We start from the raw sequence: 24,498 nt of genomic DNA on the forward strand, positions 1-24,498 counted from the left end.
ATCATGCTAGTTCAACCATTATTGGAGAATTTGTCAGTCTGGGGGGCGGTGCAAGGGCTTTTGTTTGTCCTTGGGGGTTTGGTAAGTCATTTACCTTTTGGCGCCGGATTCGATATTCATGCTATGCTATGATCATGGGTTACCAGTGCTGATATTCTCGGGCGCAGACAGTAGCATATATCACGTACAATCGATTCTTCCACCCGTTGCGCTCGATTCCCGGGCCCTTCCTCGCTTCCATAACCCCCTGGGTACAACTCTACCACGGCCTGAAAGGCGACCGACACCTATGGCTTCACCGTCTACATGAGAAATACGGATCCCATGTCCGCGCGGCACCCAACTTCGTCTCCATCAACACGGACCGCGGCCTGCACGACATCTACGGCCATGGCAAGCGGCTCCGCAAGGCCAATTTCTACAATGCCTTCCCCGCCATCAAGGGCGTGTACAACACGCACAACGCGATCGACAAGGCGATGCACGGGCGCAAGAGGCGCGTGCTCAGCCAGGCTTTCTCGGACCAGGCGCTGAAGAGCATGGAGGATGTGATGCTGCTGCATGTGCGGCAGCTCTGTGAAATTCTGAGCGGTGGGCTCGAAGGAAAGGGCGAGAAGAGCGCGACGGCCGTTTTCAACATCGGAGATTGGTTTAGCTATCTGACGTATGACGTGATGGGGGAGCTCTGCTTTGGGAAGAGCTTTGACATGCTGGTTTCGAGCGGACGGCGGAAAATGATCGAGCTTGTGGATCGCGCTGCCAACCGGCACTATGTGGTATGGCCCTTGTTTTCTCTCCTGGTATTGACAGACACTGACGAAGTCAAAGTGCGGATTGTGGATGCCCCTCGACACCTGGCACCTGGACCAGATCTTCATCCACAAGTTGACCAACGACCGCTGGAACTTCATCATGAACTCCCGAGTCGAAGCGAACGAGCGGGCCAAGGAACGGACGCAGGCCGGCCACGAGGCCAAAAAGGACTTCTTCTACTACCTGCTCAACGCCAAGGATCCCGAAACCGGCAAGGGGCTGACGACGCCCGAGCTCTGGGGCGAGGCGAACGTCCTGATGATCGCCGGCAGCGACACGACATCTACCACCATGTCCGCGGCGATCTTCTACCTGGTCCGCAACCCGCGCGCGATGGAGCAGCTCCGCAAGGAGATCCGCGAGAACTTCTCCTCCGTCGAGGAGATCGTCACCGGGCCCAAGCTCAACGAGCTCATCTACTTGAAGGCATGCATCGACGAGGCGTTGCGTCTGGCGCCTGCCGTCCCCGGCGCGCCCCTGCGCGAAGTCATGGAGGGCGGCGCCATGATCGATGGAGTCTTTCTGCCTGAGGATACGGACTGCGGGACCCCGACGTACTCGATCCACCGGCAACCCGAGTACTACCGCGAGCCCGAGGCCTATATCCCCGAGAGATGGATCGAGGGCGCGACATGCCAGGCCGGCAACGAGTCCTGGACGACCAGCAAGGAGGCCGTTGAGGTGGCGCGCAGGGCATTCTGCCCCTTTAGCATCGGGCCGCGGGGGTGTATCGGGAAGAGCATGGCGTTCATGGAGATGCGGATGACCATTGCGCGGTTGATGTTCCTGTTTGATTTTGAACTGGCAGATCGCAAGGGCGAGGACGAGAAGGGACAGCTGGCTCTGGTGGATCACTTCACTAGCCTCAAGTACGGGCCGAATGTCATTGTCCGGAAGAGGGTCTGACTCTGAACTCTGAAACGTGATACTCGGATGTTAATTGTAAAATTGCATGAGCTATGACAATCAAGCATTTGATCGTTATGAATATTATTGGCTTGACGATCATAACCACAGATAGTCCACACTAGTACTCCGTAGATACCCCGTACAAACAAAAGCCACGGTCGCCGCACGTGGCTTGGCCAGCGGTGCCCTGTGCTTGTTTATGCAATGTACCAATGTAACTCTAGCATACCTCTCTATACTAAGCCTAAACCGCATGCAACAGTATTATCATTCTCATCATCTATCTACATACTCGACCTACGATCTTTATGTCTTAACCAGGAATCACAGCAATGCTCATATGAGCTCATGCGTATGCCCAGCACAGAATGCCCTCCCCCCTAACAACGACCCTAATCCAATCCACCCTCCTCAACGCCCTCTCCAACATCCTCGCCCAAATAATCGCCCAGCACAAAAAAGCCGTAAGCCTTCCTCAATCTTTCTTAGTGACAATTAATAAAGAAGAAAATTGCAGGGCCCATTCACCCTCAACACCCTCGCCCTCCTCCAATTCCTCACCTACGCCGTCATCATCGTCCCCATCAACTTCTCCTGGCAGAAGTATCTGGAGGCGAGATGGCCGGGGTTTCCGGGGAGGAGGGGGCCCGTTGCTGCCACTGGTGCCGAGGCCAAGGGCGGCGCTGGTGCTGGCGCTGTTGTTGTGACGGTTGACCCGGGGGATCTGCTGCCGGTCAAGGAGAAGGAGAAGCACAACCCGCACCGGGTATCTGGAGCACGATGGCGCTGGCGCTGGCGCTCGCGCTCGCGGTCCGGGCTGGGTAATTTCCTAATGAAGTTCTTCCTTGATCAGACTGTTGGGTCGGTGATGAATATTCTCTTGTTTATTGTTTTGATTAATGTGCTCAAGGGGGTGGGGTGGAGGAGGATTGGGGAGTTGGTCCTTGAGGTACGTCTCTTTTCTTCAGTTTGGTTCTTGCAGGGGTGATTGACGACGGTAGGACTTTGGGCCGATCATGATTGCGCGGCTCAAGTATCGGCCTGTTGTGTCGGCGCTGTTGTATACGGTTGTTCCTGTGGAGAGGCGCGTGGTGTTTGGGAGTGCCTGTGGGGTTGTCTGGGGGATCTATTTAAGCCTGTATGCTGCTGTGTAGGCTTGATGATACATATCATAATAATAATAGGAGGGATGTTTTAATTCGTCTCTAGCTAGATCATATTCACACATTAAACGTTTGTCATCCTGCGCCGTGGAGGTAAACTAAGCGTCAGGTCATCTAAAGACGCCAATGACAGTCCGCCTTGCAAGAAAGTCCCGACTCCCATACCAACGCCTAATCCATTTCAGCATAAGTCAAATGCAATGCAACCTATATTCGCACGGCAATCCCAAGTCTAAGCCGGGAGTGCCTCGATCTTCTTCCCCTTCACGGAGAGCCACTGCACGGGAATCGCTCCGAATATCGAAATCGCCGACATGGCAACAGCAACGTAGAACGACTCGGTGATGGCGTTACTGTAGGCAACGAGGACTGCTGGCAGAACATCCTCGGAAACAACGTGCCGCAGCATGGTTGCACCAGTACCTGCGACTTGCGCAGCATCGACACTAGGCGCCTGGATGGCCAGATTCTTGTACAGCTGGTTCTGGAATACGTTCTGCCCCACTGAAACGAACAGCGCGCCTCCAAGAGTTTGCATGAACATCACGATGGACGTCGCACTGGGGACATCCGTGTCTTGGACCGCAGTCTGCACCACAATCATTGCTTGCTGAAGTCCGAGGCCAATCCCAATCCCAGTCAGGGCCTGGTACCCTATCCAAACAGCATGGCCGGAGTCGACCTTCAGTGTCGATAGCAGACCGGCCCCAATCGTCATAATCACAGGGGAGATCAGCATGAAGGGTGTGTAGTAGCCAATTGCAGAAACCATGACCCCAGAGAGGAGTGACATCAGAACTGTTCCAAGCAGCATGGGCAGATTCATGATACCAGATTTGGTCGCCGAGACGTCTTTGATGGCTTGGAACCAAATCGGAAGCTGTGCAACCAAAAGTCAGCCAATCTAGATCCACGGGCACAGAGTGTTCCAGTATGCACACGTACGTAGTAAACAAACAGCATGAACGCAGCCGATTCACAGAAGCTAAAAAATGCAGCACCCCAGACGTTACGGTTCTTCAATATTCGAGGAGGCACCGTAGCCATCTCCTGCGCCCATTGCTGCCGAATGATGAAGATCACGATCAGAACTCCAAACAGGATGAACAGAGCGATGATGCGGGCATTGCCCCAATTGTACTTGGTGCCTCCCCATTGCAGAGCCAGTAGCATGGAGACGATGGCGGGGAAGAAGACGAAAAGACCTGGCAGATCAAGCCGCGACAGCTGATCCTTGAGACCCGAATTATCCTTGTATGATCTTGGCGCCTTGAAAAACAGCAGGACGAAGAGCCAAGTCAAACCACCGATAGGCAAATTGATATAGAAACACCATCTCCAGGTGACATGGTCGGTAAAGGCACCACCCATCAGAGGCCCAGCCACACTGGAAATGCCATACATGCCACCCAGCACACCAGTGTAGATTGGTCGCTTCTGCAGTGGCACGGTCTGGGAGATAATCAGGATTGACCCAGTAAATAATCCAGCAGCACCCAAACCGGCTACCGCACGGCCAATGATCAGCGCGACAGAATTAGGAGCGACGCCGCATATCAAAGATCCAATCTCGAAGACGGCTATCGCACTGAGATAGACCCATTTGGTCGAGTAGAACGTGTAGAATTTGCCGTATGGAAGTATCAGAGAGCAAGTGGTCAGCATGTAGGAACTTCCATACCAACCGACATCATCCAAAGAGTTGAACTGATCCGTAATCTTGGGAATCGCCGTCGCCAGAATTGTATTGTCCTAGTGAACCCGATTGAAGTCAGTTAGTTTGTAACTCTTATCCCTTTGGAAGTAAGATGGCTCTAGAGTACGTACCAAAGACATGCAGAAAATCACAAGGCTGATACTGGTCATGACCAAGGCCAGCTTCCATGACTTCAGATATTCTGGCTCTTGTTTTTCATCCCCATGGCCCTCGCTGTATTCCATGTCCATTGCTTGGCCGTCACTGCGCCTCTCAGGAACAGGCGACTCGGGATATTCAAGCCCTGGAGAGGAATCCACCAATGTGCTCTCCTTGTCAGATGATTGTCGTCTTCCTGGCGCGTTTGGCTCGGAAGTGAGCTTTGTCTGTGAGTTATTTGGGCCAGGATCATGCTGCGAGTGGCTGTTCGCTGCGTTCTCCATGACGAGAGGGTCGGTATTGGAGTATGTCGATATCAATGCCGACAGCAACGCGGAACGACTGGAAACGAGTTGAACTTGAAAAACAGTAACTTCACAGATTCTGGATCAAAGCATCAAACCAAATTAAGGAGACAAGCTTGACCCCAGGCAAGGTTCGAATCCACGTTGATCGACTTCCGACAAGGGAGAAGGTGGTGGCGTTTTGACTGCTTGGAGAAGTAATGGACAGATATCTGACTATGTGAGCCAAAAAGGGAGACGAAATCACTCTCAGCCCGTTGCAGGATAATGGCAATGGCAAAAAGCAGGAGAGAGAGCAATGACTAAACAGGGATTGTTTGTGCAACCTGCCATTCACTGGCTGGCCAGTATTTAGGTCACAACATCCAGCACATCCAGCTACCTACCTTAATGTAGTGGCCATAGCCTTACATACATACCGGGAATTATGCTCCTTTTCCATCCGGTATGGTACGTAAGCAAGTAGACAAAGAAGACTCTGCAATCAAGGAGGAGGGATGTGCTGACGTGCTGTGAAGTATCCAACTAGTAGATGTATGTATCCATGAACTAAAAGGAATGCATTTTCCCGAAAGGGCAAACAATACCATCTTAATGCATTTCAAGTTTTCCACACCATGTCTTAAGAGTTAAGACTGATGAAAAGACTCGGATGACCAATCTTTCCTTCCCCGAGAACTCTATGAATGTTAATCCGTAGTCTAACCCGGTGATCCTTGTGCACATCGGAGTAAACAATGAAGCATTCCGAAAGTGGCTCCGTGTCTCAAGGATGGTTGCCATGAACCTCGCGTCAACGTGTAATTTCTCCCTACCTTACTTTTATCTACTATTCCAGAATGTGAACTGGATCTTCTGAGTCGGAAGTCTACAATTGCCGTGACAGGTCATCTCGAGTAGGTGCCCAGTTGTCTCCATCGGATTAGGTTCTAACAGGTACCATATGCAGATCAACCCATTCCCCAATCACCGTACACTTTAAGTCTGAGGTAATAGTCCAAAGCACAAACTAGACTAAACTCCTAATACGCATAAACATACTCTTTGCTTTTTCATCGCTGATCATCCAAGGCTACTATCCCCCTGACTCAACCTCGACCCCAAGTTGCTCACGACGTATGCATCAGCCCCCATCAGACATGATAAAGTGCACCTGCAAGAATGGAACATATTCATCTCCATACCCATCTCTTTCATCCATCTAATCGTCTATTATCTATTTCACTTCAGAGATGATAAATCAGCAAAGTGCTCTGTTCCATGATCATCCCTCGAGATCGACACCACCAAGTCCTAGTTCGCCGCCCCTTGCTTGTGGCTTACAGTCAAGGACATGATCTACCTAGTAGTGTATCTATGATTCGGCGCCACCAGACAAGGACATCAGACGAGTGTATTAGAGGCTAGACTAGATAAAGGCTCAAACTTCGGTCCAAACTGCCGTGACTATTGCAGGCCGGCTTTGTGCTTGCTTTGCCTTATCTAGATCTTGGGAGGAGCTTATTGTACATGGCGATAGACTTTAGGGGATATTAAGCCAAAGCTAATGTGCGACTTGACGAGAATGAAGATCTGGATGGAGTGGACACAGGCTGCAGTATGCGTGGCAGTATGCGTGAGGAATAAGATACATTGCAGAGGAATATCTATTTGTCATCATATGACAATAGTTCTATCCAATGCTCATGTCCTTCTTATGCATAGAGCAGTCGTGTAACAATATTCCTCTATAGCTGAAGGATTGCAGAAGCAGTGAGATCTTCTGTAGTCTTCTACGATTACTCTTCCCTGAAGAAGGCATCAGATGACCATGGCAGATGAATGATTCCTAACATGATATATCCCACACTATGGGTAGTACAACGCCGCTAAATATGATATTGATACACCTCCGGTCTCCAAGCCTAGCCTTCCAACACCAAATCAATGCAAGGATGAAGAAGTCCATGCATATGAGAGCTCAACCGCTCAATTCCCCCACCGAATGCGAACTGGGGTTTGGTCTTGGAAAGCTGGGCATACTGTACATCCTAGACCGAGCAGGCCCAACTTGCCACGGATGATGCCGCCTAAGACTGGCAGCGTGAAGAACTGTGCTTGACCAAGATCGCCAGCAGGTGCTTCGTTTCAGTCAAGTGTGGAAATATTGCAAAGACCATCGGCGGAACGCAGAATAGACAATACTTCGTTTCGGCATTAGAATTGGATTCCCTTTTTCCTTTTTTTCTTTTCTTTTCTCCAAACTTCTATTTCGACCCAGATCCAGATTCATTCCTGCTAGCGACAAGAGCAATCAGGGCAGCACCGACTCCACTGCCGTCTTTGGAGATGCCAATGCGCACCTTCTTCTCGCCAGCGGCACCCACTTCAGGGACCTCCCGCAGAGCAGCGCGAATGTGTCCCTCAAAGTTGGGGTAGAACTCCACCAAACTTCCATCCACACCGATGTCCACCATGTCATCCGTCTCCAGTTTACCGGTGGAGATGAGGATAGCAGCAAGTGGCACAGCACTGAGGCGGGCAGCACGCTTGCCAATCGCATGCACCAGGATTTTGACGGCCTGGCAGTCGGCGGCGCTAGGGTTCTCGATCTTCAGGTGATCCTTCAGAGCTACCTTGACTTCCTCCATCCTATCGGTCTTGTCGGCTTCCACCAAGCTGAGGAAGCTGGTGTCGACGCCCCACTGCCTGTACAGGGGCGAGTTTTCCGGAGTGACAACTTTCGAGGATTGATTTGACTTGAACAGACCAAAGGCCTCGTCCTTGTGCAGATCAAGAAGAGCCCGGCGCAGGATCTCACCCAGGAACATACCCGAGACACGTTTTTCAAACATCTGGATGCCCGGGTTGTTGCTGTCTTCATCCAACTCCTTGTCCCATTTCGTGTTGGGCAGGACACTGAGGTGGTTATCAAAGCTGCCCCACTCGGCATTGACGATCATCTCTCCAGTTGATTTCTCGTAATCCGAATGTTCAATGGTCCGCAGCTTGGTGATCCGGTCGAGCTTCTCGACATAGGCACCATTGGTGCCAGTGCCAAAGATGGCGCCAATGAAAGTTGAAGTATCACCAGGAGAGGTGTAGGAACGAGCCATCAGGGTTCCCACGGTATCGTTGACAAGAGCGGCCACGCGAACGGGAAGATTCAGCTCATCAATGGCGTTTTGCAGGAGTGCGCAGACATCGTGACCAACGGCGTCGGGGATGTTGAAGCCCTTCGTCCAGCGAATGAGGGTGCCTTTGTTGATCCCCAACTGGCGCACAGGGAAACTGAAGGTGAAGCCCAGGTCGAAGAGGTCCTCTTCATGATTTGGCTCACGACGACGTCTCAGATGAGCCTCGAAGTGTTCGTTATGATGGATTCGCAGAAACGCCTCAATCTGGCGAGCTAGGAACAGGAAAAGATCCTTGGAAGTACCAGAAGCCATCAGTTCGCGAGGGATCATGATCTTCGACTGTGTGAGGTCGAATGTGGTGTCTCCGTGAAGATCGATTGAGCACACCCGGAAGTTGGTGCCTCCAAGATCAACAGCAAGGTACAAGCCCTGTCAAACATCTTCTAGTCAGTCACTTGCCGGGTTTTTTCGGTGGTTTTGACGAGAGACAAAAGTACCTTCTCAGTACCGTTCGGTACGGAAGTGACATAGGTAGGAATCTGGCTGAGTGTCGTGTGCTCCTTGGTGAGCCCCTCGCACATCTCTCTGATATACTCTTTGACACCGTTCTGGACCTGCTCGGCGGAATAGTCAAACTGGCGCGCAATGCGCGTAGCTTCGGTCACTAGAGGCGACGACATGGCGTATCAGATCGGAAAGGGCTCTACCGGGGAATCGAGATCGGGGAGGAAAAGGAACGGGAAGAAAGGATGTGGAGAGAAAGTAAGAATTGAGGATGGAGCGAGATGACGAGAAACTATGGAGCACGGAGAGGGAGGGCAAGAGCAATAAGGTAATGTAATAATAATATGAAATCCAAGAAGACGACGAGGGTAACAAGAGGTAATAATACTAATTTCGACCAAAGGTGCCAAGGTGGAGGGGAGGAGGGGTCGATGAGGTCAGTGATCCTGGAGACCTTAATCCCAGCAATTTTGGTCTTGTCATTGTTGGCACCGGCCGATAATCATAACGGGAATAGTACCGGGTTCTCCGGCATAGGGTACTTGAATTACTACCTATTGTTATCCACTACTACAGACGACGACCAACCGAAGCAGACGGTACAGTAGTATTACTGTCTGGTAGTAGGATCGTGCTCTGTCTGTCCGTCAACGGCTTGCCGGCCACGCCGTCATCGTGTTTTGGTAGGGACCTAGTTATTAGACTGGTTCAATGGTTTTAAAGCTAAGACTGACAGGAACTAAATAACCAGTGCTAACTCAGATAGGCAGACACGCATGACTGAAGGATCTGGTTGCTCATCCAATAATGATCTTTCCTTTTGAGTCTCTGCTAACATTTCTAGTTCATGATGACTTTCAAGCTTCAACACTTCAACAGAGTCTTCATACCAGAAGGGAAACAATATCTCCAGAATTCTTCGTAATGTTTCTGTAGCGCGCTTCAATTTCTCTGACGCCATGAAACACTTGTGGGGGTATTGCTACACTTACCGGTGAGAAACAATGGTTAGGACCGCAACTGAAGAACCTGGAGGAATAAACCAGAAATGCATGGTACCTGAATATGCATATAATGGGAGAAGGGTACCTGGTCCTTGTTCATTCGCTGCCGTCTGTCATACTACGGAGTAGGTATCCTGCATATCGACGAATCCTTCCTGTCGAATATGGAGTTGACGCGGAGAGCTGGAGACCCCTCGTTGATCTCGAGAGTGGCCAGTTGACCTCGTGCCTGCGGGGTAACATTCCATCACGAACTCTTTTATATTGACTGTAGGCTGTAGGCTGTAGGCTGTAGATGTACTGATGGAGAATCTCATTCCTGATAAACTGTTTCATCTCGTTAGGCACTCGTACAGAGTCAGGTACCTATCCACCAGATGGGCTGGAAAAATATCATTTCCAGTCATGTCCGACCAAGGTCCGAACCTTGTTTTCCCGCTTCAGCTTAGTCTGCGAGCGACCTTGAGTCCTATATTGTTATGATTATAGGTCATAGCACGGTTTGATATATTAGGAGAGTTCGTTAGATTCATTCTTGTGTCGATCAAGGAAATGCGATCCAGATATGATGGGCAATGGCTAAAAGTCGTGGCCTGGTAAGCCGGGACAAATCGCAATACATCCTCCGATTCTTCGATACACCGTGTAACACGTTCTGTCGACGATTGTTCTTAGCGTATACAGAAACCACATACAATTTATAATGCTTCAAAGAAAGAAACATACAGCAATAATGCATGATCTATTGCGATATGAAGCTATACCAGCATGACTAAGTGCATCACGTGACACTGCATGCAGAAACATCAACTGCCTGAACTGAATTCAAGCCGGCGGAAGTCGGCTGTTCCAAAAGTGATATTCAGATCAGACCTTGAACAACATTGCAATTGCCATCCACATTTCTTGCGGAGTCTACGTGGCTACCGTTCCTGATACGCGCATTGCCATTGCAACGAGTCGACGAAGAGAGAGCAATCACAAATTCAGACATCATGGGCGCCGGCAGCTCTAAGCCCGAAGATTCGACTGGCTCGAAACATGTTTTCACCAGGTATGCTCTACATGCGTTTCTAATCTCAATTGCTCTACTGTCGGACTGTATCGCGACTGGCATCACCGCGATGCTATCAATTTTCCAGTACTCGAAGGGCCCGTTGCGGAGCGGACAAAGTCCAGCAACATAAAAACAAGCTGCAGAAAGCCCTACGGCCGATTCAGCCATCCCAATATCAAGACCAATCCGCTAACTTCTCAATGCAACAGCAACGCCCCCATCCAATTCTCCTCTAACCTCGTCGAGGCCCTCCAGACCAACACCGAGGTGCGTCTCCGAGCCCAGCAAACACAGCCCAACATCCTTGCAACCCAGACTCCAATTCCGTATCTGAATAAGAGCAGACCACAACTCTAACAAACTGACCAAAACAGACCGACTCCTCCCGCGCCAAGAGCCTGGAACTGCAGATCCAAGCCCGCGTAGCCCAGGAACTCGAACGCCTCCGCGAACGCGAGCAGCAGACCCTCGCCGAAATCGAAAAGCGCCTGGCAGAAGTCAAAGACAGCGCCCCGGCCCCTTCCTCCACATCAACACCAAACATCACCTACCCCGCCGGCTCCCTGAACCTCGACGCGCCGCGCATCCCCTTCGCGGGCCGCGAGTACGAGTCTACCCCTGCACCTACTGCCGCCGCCGACCAGCCCATCAACCGCGATCTCAACCGAGAGTCGGTGAATGCGGAGATTGAGCAGCTGCGTGCTAAGCTGGAGGGACGGCGGAGGCTCGTCGAGGTGGATGAGCGTGTTGAGCAGGCGCGGAACGAGGTTGTGACTTGTTTGCGGTTGCACGATAGACGGCCGTTGGATTGTTGGAAGGAGGTTGAGGGGTTCAAGAGGGAGGTCGCCCGGCTTGAGGAGGCGTTTGTGGACCGTGTTGTCGGTTGAGGGGTTCAGAGTCAGAGCGATATGTGCCGCCATGCTGATGCTATTTCCTCTGTTGTTTTAACAAATAGATCTACCCGGTCCTTCTCGCGTCATGCATATGTATAGCTATCTATCTTTTGTTGGGCTGTTGAAATGAGTTCAGCTTTGTTCTGCGGGTTTCGTCCATCTACGAGTCTCGATATGTAGACTGCACCATCATGCGACGCAACGGCAGCTATCGATTGAAAAGTACACTCGTCAAACATCTATTCTAATTTGGGTATCATCAAAACACAACCACAACTCATCCATACCAACTGCCCACATGCGGATATACTTCAGTGCTAAATAAGCTCCCAGAAACCAAGTCTGCCCACTCGCTCGCCGGCACTACGGACAATGCACATTTTCCGCTCACGTGCTTTACCCTTGCCAGACGCAGCAACTTTCGATACAAGGATCGAGCCAATTCCCGTTCCTTTTCCTTCGGACAGGTTATAGTTCCCCGTCGTGACGAAGCCGATGAGGTCTTCTTCCGTGGGGACGGGGAGGTGTTCCTGCCGGGAGTCTGTGTCTGCTGTTGGGGTGATAAGCGAAGCCGCGAGCTTCTGGCGGGCATCCTCTTGGCCAGCTGGAGGCTCGGCAGACTGCTGCAGATGGTCCTGAGAATGAGTGGCTTTGCGGTTCTTTCGCTCGTCGGACGCTAGGCGGAGCCACTTTTGGCGTAGCTCTTGGTTGGTGGCAGGGAGGCGGTAGATGCGAGCCGCGGACGTGGGCGTACCGCGGTGCAACAGGGATATTTTGACTGTTGCAAGCGCGGATTGATCGGTGGTTTCTGACGAGTTGTTGAGTGCAGCTTCTGCCTTGGCAAGGGGAATGTGGTGTATGCTGAACGGGGGAGCGTGCCCATCAACGGCTTGCTGTTCGGCATCACTCATTTGCGTATCTTGTTGCTCGGAGGCTTGGCTCTGTTCCTTCTCCTTCGCTTCCTTACAATCAGGCGTTGAGTTCTTCGGCGGGCCCCGAACCAGTCTTTCCCAGTCACACGCCCAGCCATGACCGATCTCGCCTTTCTGCCCATTCCCCAGATCTAGGCTATCAAATTCGGTTCTTCGGCCCTTTGGTCGTCTTTCCCACTCCTGCTTGGCCTTCTCCTGTTCGCGGACGTTCCATTCCCAGCCGGCACGTGTTCCGGGGAAGTCGCCGGGGAACCAGGGTTCTCCAGCTTCGAACGCGAGTTGTTGTTGTTCTTTGAGACCGCCAAATCTGACGTTTCCGCCGCTTGAGAGTGGGTAATACATGAGCGAATACCAGAGCGGAAGGACGCATTTCCATGGCAATAGAATGGTCCATGTCCCAGGCGCATTGTTGTTCTTTGTTTGACTGGTTGATCTTGAAGCGAGGATCATCACAGGAATCTTGGGGTCAGAAGCTTCAGCAGGTGGGTAAATTCCTGGTCCGGCTAAGGTCCGTCGACGATTAATAGCTTTCTGGCTAGGAAGTTGACGAGTAGCGGCTAGTCGTGCACGGCGGTCGAACAGAGCAGGTGACGTTTGGGTGGTGTCGGGTGACCACGTCGATAGTAGGATGGCCATATTCTGCATTTCGGGATCGGAAGCTGGCGGTTTGAGGGTCCTCGGTGGAAAGTGAAGACGAGGGTCCGAGACGGAAAAGCCGAGAAGAGCATTTTGTGGCAATGACGAAGGGTTCGAGACCCCAAGCAACGAAGTCCAGGTGGCCTCTGGACTGCCTGCTGACGGTTCAGCACCATCCGGCATCAAGGGCTTGAGCGCTGAGAGTAGAGCTTCTGTAGAACCCGGACCGGTAATCTCGACGCTTCCAATCTCGAAGCGCAAATCTTCCACCATCACTGGCGGATTTTGCCTCTTCGATATCTCAAGAAGCTCGCTCCACAATTGCAGAAAAGCAGATGGGTGGACTCTGATGAAAAGCTTCTTTCTGTCCTTCTGGCTCTTTTTCTCCGGCCGACCAGCATCAACCATTTCCACATCCTCCGCTTTTCCATGCGCACATCGGATCAACGTTATCGGTGCGATTGGTCTATGTGTGCCTTCACGCTCAAATGCCCAAGCATGTAAGCCTCTTGTCCCAGCCCTCCACTTCCTACCCTTCGGCCCCCAAGCATCCTGTCCATCAATCCCAATTACCCTCAGCACCGCCTCCATGGCCTCCTCGGTGCCCTCTAGCTGAATGGTAGACATGTAGCTCATATCCCAAGCCACCGCACCCCTGGCACCCTTAGCCCTGTGGGAAGGCCTGTAGCTCTTCTCGGTCGGCGACAAGGGCACCGCGAACCGCCACAACGGATCCTTTGAAGTGGCCATGTCGGCGCGCTTCGCATGGAACATATGTGTCGGAAGCCATGTCTTGCACCGCTGCCGTTTCTTGTACTTTGATTCGGGCGGCGGCGGCCGTGAGAGCTTGTTTTTCTTAATCTTCGGCACTCGCGGGGCGATGTTATAGGCGTGGCTGCCTGACTCTTCCAGAGTCTTTTGCGTCTCTTTATCCCGCTTCGCTTTCGCTGCCGCACGCTTGGCTTTGGTCTTTGAATTGAGATTCTGGAGCCGTCTAGCGGTTTCAAGGCGAATGCGCAGGATTTCGGTCGGTCTTCGTCGTCGAGCGGTCACGGTGGGGGTATTATCCTCGATCATCTACACGGCCGGGCAGTGAGCAAAGCTTTCTGAATTCAAGTTGACCTCAAAAACGCCCACGAGGGGAATAGACAAGTGCTTTCAACATACCTCTCTCTTGGCCCTCGCCCTCAACCTCCGCGGGACCCTCTTCACATTGTGGCTGGCCGTCCGCCGTCTCAACGCGCGGGGCACTTTCTGAAACGCACGGCTCGTCAGGGCACTCTTCGACCGTTGCATCCCCGACTCGAGAGCACGGATCTCAAACTCCCGAGCTTCGACGTACGCGGCGACATTCAGCTCTCCGGACGCAGAGAGCGCGGCGTCGGCCGACTGTACCGCGAGGGCCCGAGCATCGAACGTTTTGGCGCGTTTGCGGGACGCTGCTGCGCCAGGCTGTGGTCCCGGAAACGCGGACTTGCGCTTTGAGGGCTGGTTCGAGGCCATGATGGCCGATGGGCGGAGGTGAGAAACAGATCGGGTAGCGTAGACGCTAGAGAGGTGTATATTTTTGTTGGTAGCTCAGCGGCGGCTTGGTGTACAAAAAGGTGGTGTTGGAGCTTAATTTTCGGGGCTTTAGCGCGTCATCCCTCCCGGCCGAGAATCACGCGGTGGCACACTGTCACACCCCCAAGCACCAATAGCAGCCTGGGGAAGATGAAGCCCTGCAACGCTTTGATTCATGTAGATCTTCGGAGTGCCGGGATACTGATGTTTAATTGCACTACAGGTTTAGTTCGCTTGTACCTTAAAACGTAGTTCGTACCTGACATCATACGGTTTGGTAAAGCGAGGGCGGGAAAAAAATTCTTCGTAGCTTCATTACAGCGTTGTATTTCTGTCTAAGCGGCATGTCTAAAGATCTATCACGAATCTTGCCCACAGCAGGCTACTCTTAGCCCACCATCGAAAAACTTCAACGCCTTTCTATTAATCCCATGCCGGCGTCTATCATGTCTAGTTCATGCGTTTACAGGTGCTTGAGGACGGCCTCGGCGCTCGAGAACTATAGCATCATGTCAGCTCGTGCTCAAGTCTCTAGCAGCAATGGAATGGATGGAAGACTACTCACCTCCAGGTGGTTCTTAGAGGGCTCGAGAGCGGCGTAGGTGACCTTGCCGTGGTCAATGACGATGGCGAAACGCTTGGTGCGGCCCTCCTCATCGGCCCAGCCAATGCTCTTGGAGAAGCGAGCCTCAGGGTCGGAAAGGAAGAGCTAGAAGACCAGAATTAGCAACAAATCCAATGTAGTGAAATTGCACCTTTTTTTTTGCAACGGTGAACATACGATGTCGTCACCAGTGACCTGGTTGGCCTTGCCCCAGGCGCTCATGACATAGGCATCGTTGTAGGCGAGGACGGCAACAACGTCAACACCCTTGGCACGGATCTCGGGGAGCTTCTCGATGTACTCGGGAACGTGGCGAGCAGAGCAGACGGGTGTGAAGGCACCGGGAAGAGCGAAGAGGATGACCTTCTTGTCGGCCCACTCCTTGGAAGCGTAGTAGTTGATGGGGATACCGCAAGCAGTGATATCACCCTTGTCCTCAGACCAGGGAATGTAACTGAATGGGATTCAATGTTAGACCAGATGGTTTGGACATATTTTGGCGGCCGAGGGAACTCCAGAGAAAGAGCAGATGAGCAGAGATTACTTACGAGAAGACAACGTCAGCGGGGAAGCTGTCACCGGCCTTGAGTCCAGACATGTTGATGGGTTGGATTTGGGGACGTGTGTAAAGGGAGTAGTGTTCTGAAGAGAGAGCTGTGTGAAGTAGAGATGAATAAGAAGCGGTAGGCTAGACTAGTGGGGTGATTTATGGAACTAGAAGAGAAAAGAAGACGAGGTGGGTGAGGGATCCATGGCGGTCAATATATACACAATCTGGTCCGTGGACGGTTGGAGCGGCCCCTGACAAAGCCAGCAAATGATGTGCCAACGGGCCGCTGGAGACATCCATAAGGTGATCCGAAGCAGAAGGATACCGAATCCCATCGATTGGGGGAGGAACGGAACAATTGCTGAGTTGCTGGCTTGGTGCGTATTATCAAGAAGACCGCCCGAGACTGGGAGACCCCCACCACGGATCCCTTCATCGGCGGAAGCACCATTTATGGCTGCTATCTAGACCAGACAAGTTGACAAATCGGTTTGCACTTCTGGGTCAGTGAAGTCATATGGAAAATTCTATTCGATGGCAAACCGGCAATTAATTCTAGATATCAGATTATCAGATCAGACTAGGTTCCTCTTACATATGAATTGATTAGTCGTTTTTACGAATTGCCTGAATTTTCTATAAAGTAGAAGTGGTGTAAAATGTAGGTACCTTGCAGACCAAGACTTCCGATCTGGACTCGATCGGATTATGTTATCCGCCCATTCATTAATGGGGGGTCGGTTCGGTGATAGGTATTATTCTTGTCCCCTGCCTTCATCATTCAAGGCGGAAATGGTGTCTTCGATATGCTGATCTCGCACCAATCATCATGATCTATCTCATCCAGCGACAGGCTATGCAATTGGTCCCTCGCAGTCACGCAAAAATGAGGCTATGTAGCTCACTATCTCTGGGCTTCACCGCCCACTTTTTCCGATGCCCCTCAATTTCTTCGGCCGCCCAACGTCATATCATTGCACGTGACAAGCCCATTCTGCAGTGTTGTCCTGATGATCGCCATGGTGGCGTTAAAGTAGTCAACTATCATTCAGAAGTGCTGCGAACTGTTTTCTTTTACCTTGTCAATCCTCGATTAGGATCAATAAATAACTGCTACCTATAGATCTCCAGTTTTCTATGGGGTTCCAATGTTGAGAATCAAAACTCAGTCAAGATAATTATATTGGCTATCTTCCAGATGTATGTATATATATCGAACTACTCTGTAGACGGTAACATATCCTGCGCATTTATGAGAAGACCTGTATCAACGCGATCAAATAGTCAAGATTATATGCCACGTATCACAATCTATCGGCAACCTGCGGAGTGATCTGGAGATATACTCAAAAGCCGAGTTTATGGACATTGCTGCAATATCTGGGGCCAATGCAATGGCCGACGATATGGGATATGACCTGCCATGCTACCCTCCATATTTGGAAAGCTGAACTCCTTAGACGTCGGTAGCAAAGTTGCCGAGTACGAGGGCTGGCTTCCAGCAAGATCGGTTAACCTTACCTATAGAGTAGTCTCAACATTGGGGGGTAAATATGGAGGTCTATACAAACGTAGGGAGAAAGGCGGCAGTTCTCAGCAGATATTAAGTATCCGATACCTTCGCCTATTCATGCAGAATGCCCTTATTGACAGTCTGCTAAATTCTAACCACCTGACATGTAAATTTTTCCAGCTTCAAACTGTCTACCGAAGGGCGTATACTAGTCCAGCACGTGATAGCATCGTGCATGATGACTCAAGTTGAACGTCAAGAACCTATCAACAACCACATAACCGAATTTTGAAATAGACAGTTCACCACATCAGCCGAAATGGCAGACCTAAAACCTCCGTTTACCGAAGAGACTGCCAGGAAGAAGGTCAAGGCAGCCCAGGCTCTCTGGAACTCGAAGTAAGAATACCCAACATCAACACATCCCAGCCATCAACGGGTGTATATCATGGGATGACGCTGTCATTCATACACCTCGCTCTGAGCCGTTGGTACTCTCAAATAGAGTCCTTCATCTGCTGTTGATTGGTAGATAGCCATGATAGCAGCGCAAAGCATCTTATTTGTCCTATCCCTTGCGGAGCACACCATTCCCTCGTGGATTCAAATCCCGGAGGAATTGACATGCCCTTGATTCAATTCTTGTCGTTAAGCTGTTCGCTTGTGCCTAAGGGCTCCATGCCCTATCGAGACTACCGCCGTCCCTGTAACTAATCACTGACGCGGATGTACAGGGACCCGGTCCGAGTCGCTCAAGCCTACACCCCTACATGCATCTGGCGCAACCGCGACTCATTCTTCTCCGGAACAGAAGCGATTATCACGTTCCTGACCCGAAAATGGAAGCGTGAACACAACTACAGACTCCGTAAGGAGCTCTTTGCTTTCACGGATGATCGTATTGCCGTGCAATTCTGGTACGAGTATCAGGACGCAGAAGATGGGATGCGCTGGAAGCGCTGCTACGGCCTCGAGGATTGGACGTTTGATAGGGAAACTGGCAAGATGCGCAAGAGGATGATGAGCGGAAATGATTTGGTGCTGGGACCAGACGGGAACGGTGACGGCCGATGGTTTGTTGATGGAGTTGACGTTGATGCTGTAGATATCGGCGAAGAGCATTGGTAGGCTGTTGAGACTCAACGTAGGGCAGCAAGAAAGTTCTAGCAAGTTCTTCTGGCGTCTGTTTCATAGTTCATGAGCTTATACTTTGTAGCCGAGGAGAATCTGGGGAACTGTTTGGCCCAAAACGGAATGTTGATGTAGTTTGGAGGACACATCAAGCCCATAATCAATTAGAGTGTCCTTCGAGCTGTGTTCAAAGCGCATCTTGCTTTCATATCTAGCCGAATTCCAGAGCGTTGATCTCAATAATAGAGGAAGAGCTTGCTATGTATTATTGATATTGGAATGTTGAATGCGAGCACTTCTCTCCCTCGACCGCTAGCTTTGGAATGCCCCCCCCTTGTTGCGACAAGGCACAGGAGGATACCCTCCCCTCGACCCAGTCTCAGTATGCTGGGACAACAATCGTTGTAGATTTGGAAGACGGGAATGTGGCCATTTGTTCTGCTGGAGAAAGCAGGTTTGGGATTCTGGACCTGCGTGCGCGGGTCGTTGAGAGGCCATGGGAGAATGCGCGGGATGTCAGTGTCTTATAGCCAGCCATTTCGGGCCCTCTGAATAATCGAGCCAGTAATTACGGCGCTTGCAATGATTGTATGCGTGCTGAGTATTTAGAAGAATTCCAAATAAGGGTAAGTAGGTGGAAGTTTAAGGGTCCTATTTATCAATTCCTTCCTTGTCAGCCAGCGATACCATTATAAAAACTTCAAGGAATGATAGAAGACTGGGCGGGATAAACTCGACTGTTTGAATATTGCAAATCACTGTGTGTAGCGGCTCCTTATATGCTTGAATTCAATTGCCAGTTCTTGAACGTATTTACCATATCGTGATGGTGTAATAGAGGGCTCGAGCATTCCTAATCCTCGGCCAATGTAGATTAGTGGCCAGGGAGACTCAAGGAATTCAAAACAACAAACAGTAAACGATCGGCCAGAGGAATTCAACCGTGATATGGTATGTCAGTTTTCTACTAACGTGCGGCCTCTGCTTGTTGTGGGGTGGCCTTGGACTGTGTTTTGAGTATGCTCGGAAAGATAGTGACTGAAAGCTTGGATTTCTTCTGTCGTTGTTGTACACAGCTTCTCTATCGTACTAATTTGTCACTTTGAGCAGCTCGAGTCCTGCTGCGACCCTCGCTCCATTTCTTCACTTGCGCCTCATCATCTCTTTTGAGCCTCGAGACGCGGGATATTCAACGCAACCAATACGGGAAAGAAGAAGGTACTGGTACTCCAGCATTACTATTCGCAGTCGTCCACTCCAGAGCGCTCCATTTCTAGTGTCTGTCGCTGCAGCCTCGTCCTTACATCTCTCAGAAGGTAGCTGTCCCAACGAGCAACAATACTCGGTCAACACGTCCGATTGAATGTTAGTCCGTCATACTCATGACTAGAGATATCGCAAGCCACATTCGCTGACTAGTGACCGAAATCAGCCCCAAGCAGACTACATCATCGCAAATAGCAGAGAGCATCTCCACATGTGGCATTGCAACAAGCCTGTCTCGCTTCATTAGCCCGGGCTTGCCTGGCGATGGATGGGATTTCCGCCAGTCCTCAGTCATTCCGTCCTCCTCTGACGGATGCCACGCATAGACTGAACAACTGCACTACTCCAAAGATTGAAAAAGGATCACATATTGAAGTAGAAGATCTGCTGATCACACCAGACCGAATGTCTATCGTCACAAGCCCGTTGGCAACCAGAGACAATGTGGAGATAAACCGCGCCTCTCCAAATCCAAACTCTCAAGCCGGCTCGAAAAGAAACTCAGCGATCTCCACGACTTCTAATGTTTCTGGGAAGGGGAAAAGGAAAACACACGTTGGGCCATGGCAATTGGGAAAGACACTGGGGGAAGGGGCCACGGGCCGTGTAAGATTGGCCAAACATGCAGTCACCGGCCAGACCGCGGCCATCAAGATTGTATCGAAGAGGTCTGCCGCAATTGCCCAGAGCGAAAGCATTGCAGCAATGGACCGCAATGCAAGCCTCTTTAGTGGTACGGGCACCAGACAAATGCCGTCTGGCATTGAGCGCGAGGTGGTCATCATGAAACTCATCGAGCATCCAAACGTGATCAGCCTGTTCGACGTGTGGGAGAACCGGGGAGAACTGTAAGTCCAAGCTCAAGTGAGTACTATCAGCAACTGACCTTTCGTCTCTAGATACCTGGTTCTAGAGTATGTCCAAGGCGGCGAGCTATTCCATTATGTACAAAACCACGGACCGTTACCGGAGGAAGAGGCAGTTCGCTTGTTTCGACAGATAATTGCAGGACTTGGATACTGCCACAGGTTCAACATCTGTCATCGGGACCTGAAGCCAGAGAATATACTGCTGGACTCCTGGCGCAATGTCAAACTTGCTGACTTCGGTATGGCTGCGCTTCAGCCAGCTGGACATTGGTTGAATACCTCCTGCGGAAGCCCGCATTATGCTGCGCCGGAGATCATCTATGGTCGAAAGTACCGGGGAGACAAGGCAGACATCTGGAGTTGTGGCATTATTCTGTATGCACTGCTAACGGGCTACTTGCCATTCGACGGTGGGGATCTTCCGAGTACTTTGCGACAGGTGAAGCGAGGTGAATACACCATTCCCGCCGAGTTGAGCGTCGAAGCGGCCGACCTTATTCAGCGCATCCTGCAAAAGAGACCAGAAGACCGCATAACGATGCATGGAATATGGATGCATCCGCTTCTAAAGAAGTACGAACAGTTCCATCAGGCAATGTCACATCACTACCTCGGCCCTGCACCACCGTTGACGGCACAGGATTGCGGGCCACCAGTACTCAGCAGACAGGATATTGATATTGATATTTTGCGAAATCTGCAGACATTGTGGCATGGCGTCAAAACAGAGGCCCTGATAGAGCGAGTACTAAATCCTCAGTGAGTGTCCCATTTCTACTCGAAGAGCTATGACACGAAGAGCTGACCAGGCACCTTGCCACAGGCCCACCCAGGAACGAATGTTTTACAATGCTCTAATCAAGTTCAGAAACGAGCAGCTAGAGAATTACCAGGGCCAGCCTCTCGAGTATTCAGCCAGTGATTACCACCACATCTCTCGATTACCAGCTGCCGTTGCAAATAGGCGCAAGCATGCCCGGGTGCAAGGTGGTTCTCGGCGACAAGGTCAAAATTCAACAACAACAACAACAAGCAGCGGCAAACAACCTCACAGTACACCTAGGGCCCTCAAGTCCTCAGCAACCGAGAAGAGTTATGACCCATTCAGGTCTCCACGCCATATAGTCGCCACTCCCGAAGTACAGTACGCTCAGGTTACCATTCATCGGAAGGGTCCTGAAGCAAATACCAAAGATGTGTCAGAAGCTGTTCCGGAATTAGAAGATGACATGAAAGAAGAAGCAGTTGAGGATATAGAGTGTCTGCCAAGCTCCCCTTTCTCCATAGTGCCCAACAAGAAGTCCAAGGCCAGCTTCACCAGGTCTTTTCAGTCAAGGGCTTCCCACTCATCTACTCGCCGGGTTACAAATACAACACCTACACCCCGCTCTGCCAGCTATAAAAGGAACGTTCTATTTCTTCACCACCGGAATCGCTCACAAGGATCAATGTCTGCAAGACCGAAGAAGACGCGAACAAATGCCTTGAGCATTAGCAGACAAGAAAGCGAATGCAGCATAAAGTCTGACGTGGACGGCGTCCCCTTCTCAGACCGCTGTGGCAGCCCTTTGCTGCCGGTACCACCTATAGTAGTTAGAGGAGCTGGGGTTACTATTAAAAACTGCCCTCAAGTCAAGAGAGTTTGCGACGCTGACATTATCTGGAGAGACGAAGCGCGCAAGGTCTCTCATGAACTCAGCCAGATATGTGAAGAAGCTTTCAATGGCGGATCCTTATCGACAGGGTGTACGACCAGCATTGGATCAGAGACACCAGCGACTTCTCTTTCCACGGTCAGTGCTGGAGACTCGCAAAATCAAATTACAGGAAGCAACATCAAATCGAACCAGCCATCCAACATACCAGGAGAATCACCCAACCATTATACTGCGACAGAGCTGACCGAGACTCGTCGCAAGCTAATACAGCACTCAACCCAGGACGGCACTGGGAATGTTCCAGGCTATCTGTCCGCTGTTATCAATCATCTTGATCGTCTCATTGCGCAGGACAGAATAAGCGAGCGCGGGAAGCGAGACAAGATTAAGGACAACGGCAACTCTACATACGACCCTCGTCAGAGATCTTCACTCGAGATTGGTAACCTTCCGATCATTTCGGAAGAACTCAGCAACTCATTGGCGAGCGAGAATGAGATGAGTAACGGCCAACACGTAACAAGGCACACTTCCGATTCCGCCAGTTCTATTCGGACGAAACGCCAAAGCGGTGATGGGAAAGCCACGATCCGAATGGTTCCTCATAGTTCTCAACAGTGCTTGGAGGAGATTAAACCATTGAATATCCGGAAGAAGAGACAAGTCTCAAACGAGCCTCCTCAACCCAGCGAGGAAAGTAAATCCAAGGATGAAAGCGGCAAACCGATTCGCTCTTCGCAGCGCTATGCTTCGGCCGACTCTCGTCAGACTCGTTTCCTCTCAGAATTGGACCCGATTCAAGAAGTGCCCAAGTCGTCCGGGATGTCCGATACAAAAACGTCCGAGAACAAGAAATGGTCTTGGTTTCGGAACAGATCGCAGGGGTCTACCGAGACTAAAATGAAGACGCCTCTTGTCAAACCCATACAGCCGAGTTCTGCCACAGTAATTGTCCATGAGATCGATCCTTCAGTTGACCCTGGACCGGGTGAGCAGACTGAGAAGCCCAAGGACCCGAAAGGCACTTCCGACAACAAGAAGGGTGGCTTTTTCAAGAAATTTATGAAGAAGAGACACAGCGACAACTTCGATAATGGAGCAGCAGGTAGGCTTCTCTATCCTTGGACATCAACGATTCGTCAAGCTGACTATTATGTTCAGAAGTCGACTTTGCAGACACTAACCCCCTGCTCAAGCTACCAGCGGAAACCGAACGCTCTTTTGACACCGAGAAGAACCAGAAGCCTGTACCCGCTGGGTCAAAAACAAACGGAAAGAGTCAGAACTGGTTCGCGCGGGTTTTCCAGATCAAGCCAGCATCAAGAGTACTAGCTCTCAACACATCGAAACTAAAAGGTAGAAAGGACGTTTTGAAGCTACTGCGGGAATGGAAACAGTTTGGTATGGAGGAGGCGCACTTGGACAAAGCCAACGGTGTCATTCGTGCCAGAGTGGGCGAAGTGAACTGTAAGTGAGGACTTGGATGATTCTTTTGATTGTTCTAATCCTTTCAAGGTCTCCGTCTTCGAGCTGTTGACTTCTCCGCCGAGTTCTACACAGTCCTAGAGCACGGCCGCCAGGCGAATCTCAGTCTTGTGCGCTTTAGGCAAGAAAGAGGCGCAGCATCATCCTTCCACAAGGTGGTCGACACTCTGGAGATGGTGTTGAAACAGCGAGGCCTACTCGTCGAGGATCCTGATCGTGCCAAGAAGATGGCACGAATTCTTGACGCTTTCCCGAATGGTTAATTTAGCATATCACGCTGTCATTTCCGTTCCTACGGCGCATAGTGGTTTGATCCATCGCATTACACACCCCCTGGGTCCATCTCTGTATCTTGAGCGGCTTTTCCTTGGTTTCTGCCACTTTTTGGTCTTTTCTCCATCTTGTAATATCATCCATAGGCATTCTGCACTCACATCCACTTTCTTATGTTTGGCTGTCAATGTGTCATTTAGCTTCATCTTGTCATGTTACTCCAGGAGATACAACGCAGTCATCTACCTATATTATGCTTTGCTACTAATCATCACATTTGTTCCCATTCGTCTGTTAGAACATATTGGTGCAGTGCCGCACCATATAATGCATTCAAACACAAATCTCTTGTTATATAAAGTAAGCCTCATAATAACTACTGTTCATAGGCAGACTCCA

The 24,498-nt window shown here is 50.8% G+C and overlaps 9 protein-coding genes across 9 annotated transcripts; 5 read left to right on the top strand and 4 right to left on the bottom strand.

Moving 5' to 3' along the window:
• Positions 1–3: 3 nt before the first annotated feature.
• Aspvir_001845 (cytochrome P450) lies at positions 4–1,719 on the top strand (the record flags this gene model as incomplete). The annotated part of the gene is made up of 3 exons (XM_043273452.1): positions 4–81; positions 168–776; positions 829–1,719. 3 exons carry the CDS (start codon positions 4–6, stop codon positions 1,717–1,719), a joined length of 1,578 nt encoding a protein of 525 aa, XP_043129387.1.
• Positions 1,720–2,090: 371 nt separating this feature from the next.
• Aspvir_001846 (uncharacterized protein) lies at positions 2,091–2,876 on the top strand (the record flags this gene model as incomplete). Its single annotated transcript, XM_043273453.1, has 3 exons — positions 2,091–2,186; positions 2,240–2,671; positions 2,724–2,876. The coding sequence occupies 3 exons, from the start codon at positions 2,091–2,093 to the stop codon at positions 2,874–2,876; spliced, it is 681 nt and encodes a 226-aa protein (XP_043129388.1).
• A 241-nt stretch (positions 2,877–3,117) lies between these two features.
• Positions 3,118–5,024, bottom strand: Aspvir_001847 (MDR family MFS transporter; the record flags this gene model as incomplete). The annotated part of the gene is made up of 3 exons (XM_043273454.1): positions 3,118–3,765; positions 3,831–4,637; positions 4,713–5,024. 3 exons carry the CDS (start codon positions 5,022–5,024, stop codon positions 3,118–3,120), a joined length of 1,767 nt encoding a protein of 588 aa, XP_043129389.1.
• A 2,267-nt stretch (positions 5,025–7,291) lies between these two features.
• Positions 7,292–8,841, bottom strand: glkA (glucokinase glkA; the record flags this gene model as incomplete). Its single annotated transcript, XM_043273455.1, has 2 exons — positions 7,292–8,590; positions 8,659–8,841. 2 exons carry the CDS (start codon positions 8,839–8,841, stop codon positions 7,292–7,294), a joined length of 1,482 nt encoding a protein of 493 aa, XP_043129390.1.
• A 1,823-nt stretch (positions 8,842–10,664) lies between these two features.
• On the top strand, positions 10,665–11,613 carry Aspvir_001849 (Mic19 family protein; the record flags this gene model as incomplete). The annotated part of the gene is made up of 3 exons (XM_043273456.1): positions 10,665–10,723; positions 10,936–10,993; positions 11,101–11,613. 3 exons carry the CDS (start codon positions 10,665–10,667, stop codon positions 11,611–11,613), a joined length of 630 nt encoding a protein of 209 aa, XP_043129391.1.
• Positions 11,614–11,936: 323 nt separating this feature from the next.
• On the bottom strand, positions 11,937–14,690 carry Aspvir_001850 (ribonuclease P/MRP protein subunit POP1; the record flags this gene model as incomplete). Its single annotated transcript, XM_043273457.1, has 2 exons — positions 11,937–14,264; positions 14,355–14,690. The coding sequence occupies 2 exons, from the start codon at positions 14,688–14,690 to the stop codon at positions 11,937–11,939; spliced, it is 2,664 nt and encodes an 887-aa protein (XP_043129392.1).
• Positions 14,691–15,213: 523 nt separating this feature from the next.
• On the bottom strand, positions 15,214–15,952 carry Aspvir_001851 (peroxiredoxin family protein; the record flags this gene model as incomplete). The annotated part of the gene is made up of 4 exons (XM_043273458.1): positions 15,214–15,249; positions 15,316–15,459; positions 15,532–15,808; positions 15,903–15,952. 4 exons carry the CDS (start codon positions 15,950–15,952, stop codon positions 15,214–15,216), a joined length of 507 nt encoding a protein of 168 aa, XP_043129393.1.
• Positions 15,953–17,736: 1,784 nt separating this feature from the next.
• Aspvir_001852 (nuclear transport factor 2 family protein) lies at positions 17,737–18,545 on the top strand (the record flags this gene model as incomplete). Its single annotated transcript, XM_043273459.1, has 2 exons — positions 17,737–17,816; positions 18,152–18,545. 2 exons carry the CDS (start codon positions 17,737–17,739, stop codon positions 18,543–18,545), a joined length of 474 nt encoding a protein of 157 aa, XP_043129394.1.
• Positions 18,546–20,078: 1,533 nt separating this feature from the next.
• On the top strand, positions 20,079–24,089 carry Aspvir_001853 (serine/threonine-protein kinase; the record flags this gene model as incomplete). Its single annotated transcript, XM_043273460.1, has 5 exons — positions 20,079–20,662; positions 20,714–21,442; positions 21,507–23,446; positions 23,503–23,808; positions 23,857–24,089. 5 exons carry the CDS (start codon positions 20,079–20,081, stop codon positions 24,087–24,089), a joined length of 3,792 nt encoding a protein of 1,263 aa, XP_043129395.1.
• Between the last annotated feature and the right edge of the window lie 409 nt (positions 24,090–24,498).

Source organism: Aspergillus viridinutans, assembly GCF_018404265.1.
Source record: "Aspergillus viridinutans IFM 47045 DNA, scaffold_10, whole genome shotgun sequence".
NCBI lineage: Eukaryota > Fungi > Ascomycota > Eurotiomycetes > Eurotiales > Aspergillaceae > Aspergillus > Aspergillus viridinutans.